This window comes from Drosophila biarmipes, chromosome 2L, assembly GCF_025231255.1.
Source record: "Drosophila biarmipes strain raj3 chromosome 2L, RU_DBia_V1.1, whole genome shotgun sequence".
Lineage (NCBI taxonomy): Eukaryota > Metazoa > Arthropoda > Insecta > Diptera > Drosophilidae > Drosophila > Drosophila biarmipes.
The window spans coordinates 12,185,774-12,201,611 of NC_066612.1; the positions used below are offsets into that span (position 1 = coordinate 12,185,774).

General features: G+C 38.7%; 1 protein-coding gene across 6 annotated transcripts in view; it reads right to left on the reverse strand.

The window, feature by feature from the left end:
* LOC108032521 (homeobox protein prospero) overlaps positions 1-15,838 on the reverse strand; it is an 85,927-nt gene that overhangs the window by 54,220 nt on the left and 15,869 nt on the right. For all 6 annotated transcript variants that reach the window (XM_044094097.2, XM_050885431.1, XM_050885430.1 and 3 more), the window contains one exon: positions 3,710-3,898. In XM_044094097.2, coding sequence (XP_043950032.2) covers positions 3,710-3,738 — 29 coding nt within the window. In that variant the 5' untranslated portion in view covers positions 3,739-3,898. The remainder of the gene's footprint in view (positions 1-3,709; positions 3,899-15,838) is intronic.

Sequence of the window (15,838 nt, forward strand, 5' to 3'; positions counted from 1 at the left end):
AAAATTTCTTAGAGAACATGTTCTTAGTATCTCAATGATTTTTAATTTATGTTAAAAACTTGGGAATCTCAAAATATCTTTTGAATAAAATATCGTTTATAATATTGAAGATTGAAGGTCATGGATCATAAATGACCTTTAATAATGATATAACATCTTTAATTTTAATTGAAAATGTAAGTATTTGAAACTCAGATTAAAACAGTAATACAAGCCTTAGAACAATATTTCATTGTAGATTATTTATATTTTTAAGGGGGCTCTGCCTGATCATGTATCCCTTTTAGGCGCGCCACTGTCCCTGAAACACAGTAGATATGGTAAAACGGGCCCGTAGTCTTAGTCACACTGATTGTTATGTAAGCGGCTTATAATTCCTTCTCGCCGAGAGAGCGGTTGAATTTGATGATGGGGGAATCGAATTCAATTTTTGTTGTCGGGCGTAGCCAAGTGTCGATTGCCGTTTCCCCTGGCAGTGTGTGTGGGCGGCTATCGGTATCGTTATCGTGGCTGTTGTAGTTGTTGCCATGAAAATCGCTGTTGCCAAATGGAAAATGTATGTTTTCGGGCGCTTAAAAAGTAAATTATAGATGGTGTGTCCAGTTCCCACGCCCCCCTCGTACTTTTGTTGGCCCGAGCCCTCTTCCATTTATTTTCCTGTCGTACATAGTTAGTCCTATTTTGTGGCCACTGGATAAAGTAACAAATTCACTTTGTGGACTCACTGGTCTGTGAAAAAAGTTGTGATCTTTTAGGGGGAACAGAAGCTGGATTAGACGGGAATAGAGAATAGGCTTAATGGTCTTTTGTGGCGGGGACAACGGGGGTCAATTAGCCAATTACTGATGGTCAAGGGACAGTTATTTGGCGAGTGAGAAAATGTTTAACAGTTCAAAAACAAGTTATTTGTTTTATCTGTGAGTTTAATGTGTGAAAAAAAATTTATTACAATTTAAGATTTAAATTAAAACAATTTTGTATAATTTCTTATCAACAAAAGAGCTCTGTTTTTTATAATAATAAGATCTGATGTTTAATTTAATGAAAAGTAATTATATCTTATTCTATTCTGATTTTTTTTAAACAAGCCAACCCAATTTGCTAATCACATATCTTGAAGAACCTCTACTCCTATCTAAATACCCATTTAACACTAATTCCCCTCCAAATGAGTACCCACACCTCACCGATTTCATAACCAGCGAGCTCTTAAGCCCCAAACTCGCTTTCCCGCTGCGGCGCAGAAAGAAACGATTTTCACTGAATTATTTTCACTTTTCTTCATAGGCCGCCTCGATGAAAACGAAAGTGAGGCAAAGTCAAATCCCCAGCGACCATCGGAGCCACCGTTGCCGGCGTGGATTGGAGTGATGTGGCTATGGATGTGGATGTGGATGTGCCTGTGGAGCTGAGCGATTGCATTGTTTTCAGCGGCCGTGTACATGGAGATATTAGATAGGCCTACAGACACAGAGACCCGATGAGCTCAAGTCGGAGTCAAAGTCGGGGAATCGAGCATGCTGATGAGTTTGGCCTACTTTCACTTTCATTTTCTAGTTTCGGCTTGCAAGCGTAATCATTTTGGTTTTTCTCTTTTTATTTGTGTATTTTCAGCCGTTTTGAGCCGGTTTTCCAGAGAGCCATGAAGTGAGAGACCCACTGACAATGAAATAAAGTTGTTTCACATTTCATGGCTGCTGCACTGGCGGTCGAAAAAAAATGAATATATTTCATAGGCCTACGAAGCATGGCAAAGAAAAACTAATATTAAGCAAAAAAGTTAATTTCAGCCTGGGCAGCCGTGGAAAAATGTTTGGGTATTACTCATATCAACTTCGAGGCATTGATGGATTTCCCATTTTTCTTATTAAACATTTTTTCCCTCTCTCAAGTGGTGCGTCTACACTAGGCTACACAACAACGTATCAACACTCTATTGCTCACTTTCACTTTTTTCAATGACAATTAGTGGCAACAAAGTATAAACAGTTCAGGTTTCTCGTTTTAATTACAAACAAACGCTTTGAATAATATTGTTTTAATAGTTTTTCACCAGCTGTTTAGTGTCATAATTTAAGTGACCATAAACCAAAGGGTAACTGTACTTAGGTTTGGAAAACTCTTAATTATTTGTGGGGCTTTAAGGCTATAATATGATTTGCATGAGTGCCTGTTGATTTGGGTTTAATTGAGGAAAAAGTTGCGTAACAACGGGTGAAAAGAGGGGAAAATTCCTCGAAAATCATTGAAACATTAATTAACCAAAACTGCTCCAATAGCAATGTTCGATCAAGCGACGGCATTAGATAAGCCAGCTATTAACCCTTGGTTGCCAGGCGCCCTTCTTATAGCTCAGCCAACAGCTTTCGCAATGCCAAATGGCACTTGTCATAGAGCCCAGTTCGGATGCATGAAAACCAAACAAGTTCGTTCGACAGTAAAACCCGAGCCGACAGCGAAAATAAAAACATAAAATTCGCCACATAATTCCCACTCACAAGCAATCCAAGTTAAACTAATAAAAAGAGTAATAAAATCAATTTCAATCAAAATACCAGCGTAAAATAAATACCACCGAAAAAACCGAGAAATTATGAGAAAAAGCAGGCAGCAACGATAGCGGAGACATCGCAAAAAGTCCAAAGACGAAGGCAGCAGCAAATTGAGAGGCAATAAATCAAATACCGAAAAATGCGGCAAATATTATTGGAAATACGGGGAATACCGGGGGTAATGGGGGTCAGTTGGAGATAGAATGCAATCTCCAGAGAGAGCCAGCGAGCTATTTACGTGGACACCGCCTCAAGATATATTTGCTTCGCTGGGTGTATCTGTATCTGAGAGATTCTCGGGCTAGAGCGTGCAATTAATGGCTTCGTCGGGGCGCAGCCGAAAAAATGAAAATACACAGCGGGCGTGATGTCGCAATATTCAATGAGCTTCTAATGACTGGCACATGAGTGTTAGGACCACAGCTATAACATTTCAGATTAAATGTCTAGCCCAGACAGACGAGGGGGAGGGGGAGCCAGGGCAAGGAGCTATCGACTCAGTGATAAATGAAGGTTTTTTCCATTTCCAGTACATAACCTGGCCGGCAGCAGCCTGGTCTGCAAATTACTAAGCCTTTGAGAGTGTTTAATTAAGTATTTGACTTTAGAAAGTTTCAAAACTTTCACAAAATTTTAAGAAACAGTACAAAAGTATCTCTACGAATTTTGAACTAATACATTTTTATTGAATTTTATTATCTTGGAGGGAACGCCTATATTACCTATATTTTATAACTTGATAAAAATGGGAAGCTTTTTGAATTTTTTTTCAATGGTTTGAACACTTTATACATTTTCTTTTATTTTGTAAATCAAAAAAATAGTTTACTATACTCCCAATCTAAAGCGTGAAGATCTTTTATTAAAAGAAAAAATAGCTACAAATATGTTGGTATTTTAGGCTATTTACAAAATAAATAAATATAATTATCATATTTTTTGCCTTAAGTAGGGCCTCTCCTTTTTCAATTATAGCAAAGGTATCTCTAATTATTTTTCGACTTCAGCTAGAGTCACGTTTGCTACTTCTACATTTTCGTTTGGCCAACCCCCACTGCCAGGGCTCTAACCAATTTAGCTCATTAGCCATAAGGCTCCGAGCCGAACCCTCTGGGACTGGGATCCCCAACCACATGGCCCACCCGTCCAAAACTTACCCTGCATTTTCGGCTGCAGCAATTGACATCTGTTGTTGGGGCTCATCTGTTAGCCGCAGCGTTAGATGTGCCCTTCGTTGTTGTTGCTCTTGTTGCTGCTGGTACTGCTGGTGCTTTTGGAGATACTTTTTCGGTCGTCGTTTGTTTGATGTCTACACATAAGATCGCGTACGAAACGTAAATGAAACACTGCAAAAGAGAGAGGGGGAAATAGAAGAAAATTTTATTAACATTTTTTTCATTGTACATCTCTTTTGTTCAGACATTTTCACAGTATTATTTTTAACAAAACGCTAGGCTTGACATAAGTTGCCGCACTTGAAGGAAACACACAGTGAAAAGAAGACCCCGAGAAAACAAGAAAAACTGGCAAAAGCAAATGCCAGCTGGCCACTTGAAGACTCAAGTTACAAGAAACACTTAGGGCCAAGCCGAGCCGAGCCCCCTTTCTCCACCGACATCATCATCACCATCGCCATCCGTTAGATGATGAAAGCCCCAAAAAAAGTGGAAAACCCTAGCAAAACCCAAGACCAAATGAGTAAAAGGAGGCGCCAAGTGTGTGTCTGAGCAAGGTGAAGGGAAAATGGGGCTCAAAAAAGGGGGAGGTACTCAGGCCTCTTTTGTGTTGCCGAGGGCAAAGTGTAAGTTCCATATCTCCCCTAAGCCTAAATGTATCTCGAAATGATTCAAAGTGAGAGCCGCGAGGGGCTGCAAGCCAACTGCATTAGCTGGAATTTGTCGTTTTAATAAAAGGTTTTTCATGGAAATCATGGATACTATCCGTGGATACTATTAATCCTTTGTATTTAAATTCAAAAATGTTGTATTCCTATAATAAGTAAAACTAAACTTACTAAGGCACCTATAGTGCCTGAAATTATTTCTTAAACATTCGGTATTCTCCGATCTTTAACATGTTAAACCTTTTTTGAATATATATATATTATATTTTATTATGATTTAAAAATAATATTTATTTACAAAATCCAACGTTTATAAAGAGATACATAAATATCTTAAGATATTGTATTATTTCCAAAAAATTAAATAACTTATGGGTTCTAAAAATAATGTTCAGTTAATGTGGGTCTATTTTATACTTAGAAAATATCTATAACCAAGTTATATGTATATATATTTTGTAGCTTCGGAATCCTTTGATTAGATCCGTTTTACCTCTGGCGAACTCTCTGCGTAAGCTTCTTGTAAACAAACAGCATTATCTGCCATAAGCTCATGAGCTGCATAATCTCCAGATTCTGCGCAAATTAAAGTTTCATTTTTCATTTTTGCCCGTTCGCTCTCCACTCGCTTACTTGCTATTGTGTTCATTTTCTTCACTTGGCCAACGTGTCGTATACTCAACTCGTCAGCCACCACCCAAAAGAGTTTTCCACACGTATGTGCTACGTAGCGTTCTCGGCCGGGAAATACTTATGCATGTATGCAAGTGTGCTCGTGGCATGGGGAGAATGCTTTATTGTATTTGCTTTTTAAACATCAACAACATTTTCTGTTGCCATACGAAGTATGTATATACACTGGCACATGAAACTGCATGAAACTGCAGCAACGGCGACTGCATTGCGTTTTTCTCATTGTTTTTCCCCCGCGCCCCGCTCCCCGTCGGGCCCCTCTGGAGTCCAGAGACTTGTTTATATAATTTCCTGTACGCGTGGCACAAAAGCCAGCACCAGAAGCATAATCTGCCCGTCTTAGTCCCTCCCCATACGAGCACATATATCTCCATCAAATCCCTATACCTCTCTCTATCCACCGCTCGCTGCCCCATTCTTTTGTCATGTATTTTTGCTGATAATAATAATGCATTTCATTGTTGTTGCTGCTGCTGTTGCTGCTCTTGTCATTGTTTATAATTGTTGCTTTGTGCGAGCTTAGCAGATGCATAGATACACATGTATCTAGTAGATACATCAAGTGACGACTGCAAGCGCAGGAACAGCTTACAACGTTTGCGATATCACTGCTTCCAGTCTGTGTGTCGTTTGATTGATTAAAACAGGGAAGCGAAGCCTTGAATTGGTTATTGCGAAGGAGCTTTGGGACTGGGCCAGTGGAATCTTTGAAAAAGATACATTTTATCTGGATCTAAGGAAAAAATATCATTCTATGTTTTGTAAGGTTAAATATTGGTTTTAAGCTCATGAAATGAATTTATCTTAGTGTTTTGATAAAAGTATATTTTCCGATTTAAAATCCATATAGGTATTTGATTTTTATAAGTGTAATATAAAGAAAACCAGTTTGTATTCTGAGAATTTTATTACAGAAAACCTTCACTTTGATATTATTCTGCTTTAATCTAAAATATTTAAGCCTATAAAATGTAATATAATACTTTATAATGTAAGTCCTAAACACTTAAAATAATAGATTAATGCTGTTTTCAAGCTTTCCCTTAAGTTGTATTCTATTAGAATATGTTTTTCGATAAAATGAACATAAATTGTATCTCGCCATTCCTTTGTCCTATCAGCCGGCATAAAGCATTTCCAATTGACGGACGCCTTCGCTCGGGAAGTTGGAAAGTAACAGCCTTCGGACATGCCACTTCATTAAAGAGGAGATTCAATAAATTTTCACAAAAGCATGTTAATTGAGCACCACTGTGGCCGGCAGCACGGGATGCGATGTTATTGATGAGCTGGTGTTTAAGTTGCTTTCTGCGCTTGAAATAGTTTCAACAAGTCGCCGCCGAGACGAGAGCTGGGAAAATATGACGGGGGAAAACAATTTCATTTTGTTTACTTTATTGCCGTCGCGACGCGCTGAAATTATTTCTGTTTGTGGACTGGACTTTATTTTTATCAGCGCAGACAAGGACAAAAAGAGGAATGTAAACAAGAAGTAATGCATTTGTGATAATGCCTGCTTGCCACTTATCTTCCCAACCATCCCTGGTTCCCCACTTTTTCTTCCTTTTTCTCTTTTTACATTTATTTATGGTTTGTAAATTTTGTGGGTAAGCATAGTATTTATTTGTATTTCCGCAACTGTCAGCGGAAATAAGTGATTGAGTGTTGTGCTATGGAAAAGATACAGAAAAAAACAGGCAAATTAGCCACTCTGGCTTACAAGGCCCGCTTAGAACCGTGCTAGGCCAACAGGCCAACAATGCGACAACAGAAGCCCGAAGACGAGATAACTTGGCCAAGACGACGGCGATGACAACGAGGCAACTTAATACGCGGGTTATGCAACACCGACACACTCGAAAGAAGCGAATCGGTTGCACAAAGCGAACGACGACAAAGGCCCAAAGGCCCAGAGGCCCCCTACCTGAAAACCGGTTCTTGGCCCCATGGCCAGAAGAAAAGAGAAGAAACTCCACTTCGCATGGCCAGGAGATTCTGCGCATTTTACCGTTAACATAATGGCTAAATCACCGTTTAGAAAACCGCGAAGATGACGACGTGGCCGCATGGGGCGGGGGCTGTTTTGTGGGCGGCGGGGAAGAAAGACTCCGACTCGTGGCAACTCCTCGAAAAACAAAAAAGAAGATTTCAAAAGAATTCTCCTCGCTTCCTCGCTCTTGCCAATTTTTCTTCTTCTCCTCGCATTTTGCAAAAACGTAATTACAGTTGTTGGGTATATTTTTTTCGCAGACGTGCTTAGAATTAAATTAATTTAAAATTACAGAGAGTGCCGAAAGTTCGAGAGGTATAAGATAATGCCGCAAATGCGCAATTTTCTAAAAGAAATTATAGAAGTTAGGAAACATATTCAAACAAGTTATAAAATCACTAGTAAAAGCACTTAAAAAATATTTGATGTTCTTCATATATCATTATACCTCCATAAACCAAAACAATTATGTGGTTGTTTAATTTATTGTGATTTTGACAATTATTCCCCTACTCATTTTACCATCTGCAACTCACTTCAAAAACATTACGTGACAATTTTTTTAAACGTTTCCGATGCAAGAACAAATAAATAACCGAAAATAAGAATTATTTATATAACTACAAGCGGAAAGGACTTGTGACGTAAATTGGGTGTAAGTTATGAACTGTGCAGAGAAAAGAAGTATAAAAGCACTTGATTGATAGTCTTTAATTTAAGTTATGACCAAGAAGGGTTACAAGAACCGATATAAGAATGCTTCTTACGGAACAGAATGGAACTTATCGAAAAAAGGGCCTCGAATCGGTTGCCAAGATAAGCCACGTTCTCTCGTTATCAGCCCGTTTACTTACAGCGATTGGTTCGATTGTTTTGCTGGCTTATCGCCTTGAATACCTATTAATTTTACTGTACTCCACATATCGTGTGTCAGACGCTCTCGTTTGGGCCAGCAAAAAACTTCTTCGAAAATTCCATTTGTTAACAACTTGTTCCTTCCACGCTGTGTGTGTGCAAAAACAATTTTTCTTCATAATGAGGTCAGTTTAAAATACATAAACTCATTATTCGTTTCATTTTTTTTTTTTGCCCGCCTGTGTGCGCTTGTGGCTGTGCACACAAACCGTAAAAAAACATTCGGCGTTAAAATTGTTTTATTGTCGCGTACGCAAGAAAACGTACAGAAATGTGTGGCCCAAATAAGGAATACAAGTACAGCAGAAAAAGTTAAACAATGACACATAAATAATGTTAAGTAAATAGAGAAATTTATAAAAATAAAATCAGCAAGCAATGGGCATGCTGTGAAGGCAAATGAAATAATGCTTATAATCCAATCAAGATCGATTCCTATCGAATTTAAATATATAATTAACCATGTGTTCATGTCTAAATTATCGCTGTGAAACAGGAAGAGTTGTTCTAAGTAAAGAACATTTAAGCTGTAGAACTTTACGATGCCCTTTTATTAACCCATTGTCAGCTGTTGGCACACTGGGCGCATAACAATAGCCACCAAAGCAGACTTCAAACGGTTTCTGGCGGCCTGAAGTTTATCAACTTCGGGGAGTGCTTCCGCATGGATAGAAAATGCAGGAGGAGCCACTTGCTCAGATACTCAAATGTGGTATGTAATGCGACGCTATCAAATGCCTTGGGCCGTGAAGTACCGAGGGGCCTGCCATAGGGGCTCCAGGCACATAAAACCGAACCGAAACTATCTGGAATCGGAGGCACATGCTTTGCATATCGCCGGGCGAGAGCTGGGAGCCCTGTGAAACCCTCCCGCGGAGTCTTTGCCACGGGGAGGTAGCAACAAGTGGCCAAAAATCCGTATGGTCGGGTTTACGTGCCTAGAAACTGGAATGTGCGAACCACGAAATAAACCATTTGAAATTCGTTTTTGACTGTTTTCCCTTCGACGCTGCCCCGCAGCTGTTTAAATGCCAGTGATAGGCCAGATACTTGGGTTTCTGTTTTCCCGCCGATCGACAACTGCAGAGCTCGAGATTATCCTCAGCACTTGGCCAAATGTTCGTTCGCGTTGAGCAAACACAAATGTGGGAATTACCCACCGCCGGCGAGCTGATCAATTTAGGTTAACCCATCCACAGTTGGCCGAGTGTGAGCAGCAACAATGTTGGCATAAATCAATACGGCCCGAGCCTCGAAATTCCCGTCGACACGGTGCGGGACATTAGGTCGTATATTAGGCAAAACCAAAGCATTAATTTTCATATACTTCGTTGGGCCTAAACTGCTTATTAGCATGCAAACCGAATAGCTCTAGGAATCATTAACCATCCAACGGACAGAACGGAAAATCAGGGAACGACGGTGCCCAAGAACTGAGACGAAGCTGGGAATGCTCTTTATAAGAAAGATATAAGAAATTATAAAAATAAATATATAATCTTTAATGAGAAGTTTAAAATACGTACAACTCACGCAAATATAATTATTTCTTTTAATAAAAATGGAGCTAATTTAATTAATTAAAAAATAGTTCCCCTAATATACAGTAATTTGTTTATTAAGTATTAAGCTGCAGTTAAGTTACTCATAAATATCATTAATCAAATCAGACCCTCTTAGTTTTATTAGATTTTTTAGTGAAAACAATATCATAAAATCTTAAAAAGTGCCCCTTATATATTGTCATTTATTCATTAAGTTCTTAGAGCTAATATCTCTGTATCTAATGCTGTTTCACTGAAAGTAAGTTACTCATAAATATCATTAGACCAATCAGACGTTCTTATTTTTATTGGCTTTTTTAATGAAAAGAATATAAAACCATTTAAGACCCAGTTAAGTATTAATAATTTTGTTTTATTACTCATCCTAAGGTGACTTTAGAACGTGAAATAAACTAATGGATACCGGTTCCTCCACTCCTGTTGCCATTAGAGCGGCTAAGAAAAAATGGGGAAAATGAAGGAAACTCGCATAAAAACTCCCCAAGAAGAAATGCCGGAAGCGTTTTAGTTCCTTGGTGGTCAGTGTGCTTGGGCCCAAGTCCGGAGATAAGACATAAAAAAGAAGAAACAAAACGAACAGAGATTCTACTGGCCGACGTTTTGTTTTCAATCAATTCATTAATCACTCCAACCAGAGAATCTGGACAAAGTTTTTTGTTCTCGGCGAGGGCTGCTGTTTATATCGCTGCCTTCTGCTTCATTTGTGCCCCCGAAATGTGTTAATGTCAAATTTGGGTAATTAATCAAATCAAATGGGAGCGGGTGAGAGGCTGCGATTCACCTAGGAGCTCTGCTGTCGGCTAATTTTCCATTATTCATTTTCCTTCTGGCCACTTTGCTTCCTGTTTCGCCCGCTTTGCCAATTGAGATGTTTTCTTTTGCTTTTTTGCGGGGCACTGGCTAGTTGCTTTCACTGACAAAATGTCAGCGATTGTGTTGACATTAGCTGCTGGTGTGAAAATTAGTCTCGGTCGTTAAAATTGAAAATGGAACGAAACCAAAAAGCTGATATTTATACATGTGCACGTTTTTTTCTACTTCCCGCAGGCTGAGTTTTCTTATCTCTAGATGTCACGCATTTTCCTGTCCTGAATATGCTTGAAATTTTTCATTTGTCTGCCGCCTTTTTATGACTTTTCCACCAGTGTATAGCTACATCGCAAGAAAATTTTATTAGTTCGCCATTAAGGCTTGTAAGTGTGTGTGTAAATTGTCATAAACATAAACAACAATGCCGTAAAGGATCAGGAAATGTTGTTGGAGCCGGCTAACTTGTAGTCGTAAAACTTAATTAGTTTGGGAAACACTCAGAAGGTAGTTCATGCGAGCAATTTACAGGAAGTGTCCCAGAAGTTATGGAGTTTGAAGGAAATATGATTATCTATAAGGTACATACACACAGTTTAAGTCGATAAAGTTAAAATGTGTTTCAGTGTTTCTGAAATAAGCATAGACTTTTCCAAAGACACCAAAGACCATAAATTATAAGCCTCTGACATCATTTAACCATTTCCATTCTTTTGAAAACATAAATAACTCACTTTACAAATTTGTAGCCCGCAAAAACAGCAGGCCCTCGATAAAAGAGTCATCTCCAACTGCTGAATGTCACGAGTGGACACCAAAGAAAAATAAATTTATGAAGTAAGCAAGCTAGGAAAGAAAATAAAGCCTTAGCAAACGAATTTAATTTGCATAAAAGCTAAATAAATAACACACAGGCCTGCCACAAAGAGCGGATAAGTAGGTATTTGTTTATAGACTGCAGATGTCTCAATTACAGATACAATCGATTACACAACTAAACATTGATAAAAACGCTGTGCAGAAAGAAATTCCAGTTTGATTTCTTATTAAGATACAATCAAATTTTGGTTTATATACCTCTGCTCATATTCGTGTGTACTTCTTCACATTGTTTACACTCGGATGCAAATTAGTTTTGTGCCCCGAAATGGCGCAGAAAATTCCATTCCCAAAACTGTTTTCGATTCCAGCCAGTTTCTTTCTGCATAATGCGGATGCTTCATATGTATATACTATGTACATTCCCAAGATATATATGCACGCAAGCAAACTGTCGGATTCGAATCCATTTGCCGTAGCTGCATAAGTGCGGATTTATTTTACGGAGCACTCGACTCAAACTGAAACACGTCGCCTGAGCTCAGGAACGTTGGATGGTCATCAAAATAAAAAGTAACAAATTCTTTTCCTACTTCAGCTGGATGATGATGACGCAGGGAAATATTTATTTGCAGATACTTTTCTGTTGGCTCTGCTCTATATTTTTGGTGAGGTATAGTTGTATGTAAATTAATATGTAAATTATATGGAGAAATACCCTATTTGCCAAGAGCTGTAAGGGTATATAGGTAACAATCAACCAGCCTCATCTGAACCAGCCTCACTAACATAAAAATCACTCATTTATTTATCTGCGGGGTATTAATTATTCGTAAAGTGCCTTTTCAGTGCTTATTGCGCATTATAAATTTTTAATTGAATATCACTTTGGATTGCGGAATTTCAGACCAAAATTTAATTGAAATCGGCGGCTAGAGCAGAAATGAAATGAATTGATTGGAGGAGACCCCAGCTACCACTCAATCAAGCAGGTGTTATACAGTCCCCTGATATTGTTGTTCTATTTTTGGGTCTCAGCTTTCAAGGCGCCTGAATAACATGGGAACAATGTCCTCTATTCCGATTAAATCGAAATGAAATGACATGTAATAGAATAAAATACGCACCATTAATTGCATACTTTGAGGCGCCGTAACTGGACACTCGTAAAAATCAATAAACTGCTGTCGTTCCATTCTCCTATTGAAATTGAAGCCAAGTCATGTGAAAATCTGATTTGCTGCAGAATATATGCGAATATAACTTTTAGCATTGAGTGAGCATCTGAAATTGTTGTGACAAATTTAAAAGGAACTCAATGTCCCTCGGGATCCTTGGAATTTCACAATCTAACCTTGGGTAAAGTGGACTGGGATTTATGACTAATTCTTGTATTGCAGAAATATTTCTATAATTGTCAATATTTCCTAGGAATAAATTAGCAAATTTTCAGCATAAATAAATACAAATTCAAAGTTTCGCTCTGGTCTTAAAGGATAACAATAACTAATCGCTGAGCCAGCTCTTCGGGTTCCTTCGCACAGAACCGAAAAAAATTCGATAAAGAGAGGAAAAGACAAACCGGCTCACTGCCAACAGCTGCAAACCCATCATACAATCAAAAAATCATCCAAAAAAGTGTGTTTTTATTTTCGCAAATGCCGAAAAAGCAAAAACAAGACGAGAAAACAGCAAACGAGTCGTCTAATAATTTGCAAAGAGGCTGGAGATCTGGAGAAGCGACCCCGGCCCTCATTGTCTCGGGATTCAAATTATTGTGTGCGTGTGCGATGGGGCTTCCTCGGTATGATTTTCCCCTTTTTTCGACTGTCAGATTTGAATACACACAGCGGTGGAAGGCAGACATAAATCTTGTTTTGATTTATTTATTTGTATTATTCGCTGAGATGTGTCGCCCGCGGAGACAGGCCATATGCCATTTGGTGCCTAGTTCTCAATTAAAGGCCTTCTAGCGAAGGATCAAGACTCTTCGTTCTGCTGGAAGAATCTCCCGCGTTTTTTCAATGGTGCTGCCCTCTTTTTTTGGGTACACTTCGTTGTTTTTTCGTTGGTGACCTTGAAAAGCTTTATCTAAAAATCGAGTGCAATCAACTTTATGAACACACACTCGCGCACTGGCGTTTCCCCTACATTTGAGAATCGATTCGGAGCGTTATAACGCGTTAGGTAGAGTCTTGGAGCTCGCTCTTTCGCTCTCTGGAGACCCCCGAGTGCTCGCCATAACAATTATTCTAGATCCCCAAGTTCTCAAAGTATCTGGCAGTGTGCGAGCATCTCGCAAAAGGTGGTCGCTCTGGTCAATCGCCGCTCTTGCTTTCACGTTTTATGGCATCTTTTCGGTTTTGGTTTTGGTTTTGGTTTCAGTTTCGGTTTCTTTTTGTGTTGGTCATAATAGAGTCTTGGTTCAAAGCCTTCGGCGTACGTACTTCGGTCTGGGGGTTAGGCAACAGGCAGTAGATAGGTGTGAAGTAGAGTGTACTTTTTCGGGGGGCTTTCTATCTTAGCGATATCAATGCAGTTAAAACCGGAACTTGACTTTTTTTGGGAATAGAAACGGGGCAGAAAGCTTTGAAATGATAAGTGAAAATAAATATTGGGATTCAAAATGACTAGAAACCATTTTGGTTTCGTTTTTTTGTGGTACGTCGCAATAAAAATATTACTATATTCATATTAAAATTGAAAAGGTTTTTAAAAAAAAAAAATAAAATATTAAAATTACAATATACAAATATTTTATGCCAACTCTATACATTTTAGTGATTATATGTAAGTTGTTTAATATCAAACATTACTCTTTGAGTAAAAAAAGTTATTATCTTTTTTACTCTTCCTATTGGCTGCTTTCTAAACAAGTTACTAATTCCTCAAGCTATTACGCAGTTATCTTGGTTTACATCGGGCCAGGCTATGGTATCTGCTTTCGGATGCATGACTCAGACCCCCTAATCAGTCAAAACTATAGTTATAGTCACTGCCTGGGCACTTCCCACTCCCCTCCTTCCTGCCGGCCCTTTCGATCACTTCGAAATCAACTAATACTCATAAAACAAACCAGAAAATACTTTGACAAAGCAAATATTTGGCATATATAATGGGCATTCCTGAGTCGTTTTCAAATGTTGTTGTTTTCTTTTTTTATTTTTTGCCTTTTGGATGCTTGCATTAGCCAGTCGCACACACAGCTTCGGACTGAATGCCTACCAACGATTTTTTACGCCCAGCCAACGAACCTATGACATCAACATTATTTGGCCCAAAAAAGCCAGCTGAAAATTATTTATTTCGTGTATTTGAGTTTCAACAGAGCAATGTGCAAGTAATGACTGGTGAGAGGGGATTTCCGAGGGGTCCACCGAGGCAGCTCCTCCACTAAGAGCCGAGCCGAGATTGTCTCGAGCTTTTCCCTACCACTTACCATTTAGATTGCTCAATTCGCCAGAAAACCAGATGAGCTAATCGCCGGTTGGGCTACTCTGACTTTAGACTACTGGGCCAGCTCAGACTTAAGATTTTTAATTAAGATAATTATAGTAAGATACTCTGTTGGCTGGGAAAAGAGTGCAGACATCAATGAGTCGAAACATTTGTTTCGCTTCCTGCGCCCGGCGTTCTCGCATCTTGGTTTCGGTGTCCCAAATGTCAGTCCGTCAAATATTTGTGGGTCGAGCGGGTATTCCGCCTTTTGCTTATAGATAAACACAGACGTCAATTAGTTAATATGCTTTTAAAAAGGAACCGCCGCACAGTGTTTTCGATATTTCGACCATGACTAAAACCAGGCACATGACAAGAAAGAAATCACAGATAGAAAGAGCCGAAAGACCATATAATAATCACGCTTTTTCGGTCAAGTACAGTACGGTTCGAGAATTTCCGCAAGCGCTTGCAATTTTTGTGGGTTTTTTTGTTGTCGGTTGGGCTATTATACAACAAATACCAGCGGTGCACAGAAAAATGAGTATCAAATCAAATTCGTTTGAAGAAGCACTCGCACTCACACTGCCGTGATGAACACCAACACTGCGAGGCGGGGGAACAATATATGGCATACATAATATTAAAGAAATCGCACCCAAAAACCAAATTGGCATAAACTACGCCGAAAATAAATTGAAATCTAAAAATGAAATTCAAATGCGGCAAACGCCCCAAGAGGAGCAGTCCGCGGAGCAACACAAAAACACAACAAACAAATCAAAATCAAAATAAAGCACACAAAAAGCGCAAGCAAAGTCAAATAAAAAACACAAAACCGTGGATAAGTGGATGTGTGGAGGAAATAGGGAACCAAATATCAAAATATCCAGCTAAGTCAATCGCACTTCCATGTTTAGGGCTATGGCGAATGCCACAGAACGAATTACTCATAGATTTCCAAGATACTTTCGTCGATCGAGAAGCGCTGAATAAGGAAAAGGTCTAAAAGTTAAAATTTAACCCACAGTTAAAAGTTCTTACTATTTTTTTCAAATAAAGAAGGTTGTTGAGTTCAAAAAAACGATTTATACACAGAATTCTAATATACTTTAGTCGATCCAGCAATGCTCAATGAAACAAAACGGCTGAAACATATTATTTAACCTCCAGATAAAATTACAAAAATAATGTACTTTTTTAAAGAAATTTTTTG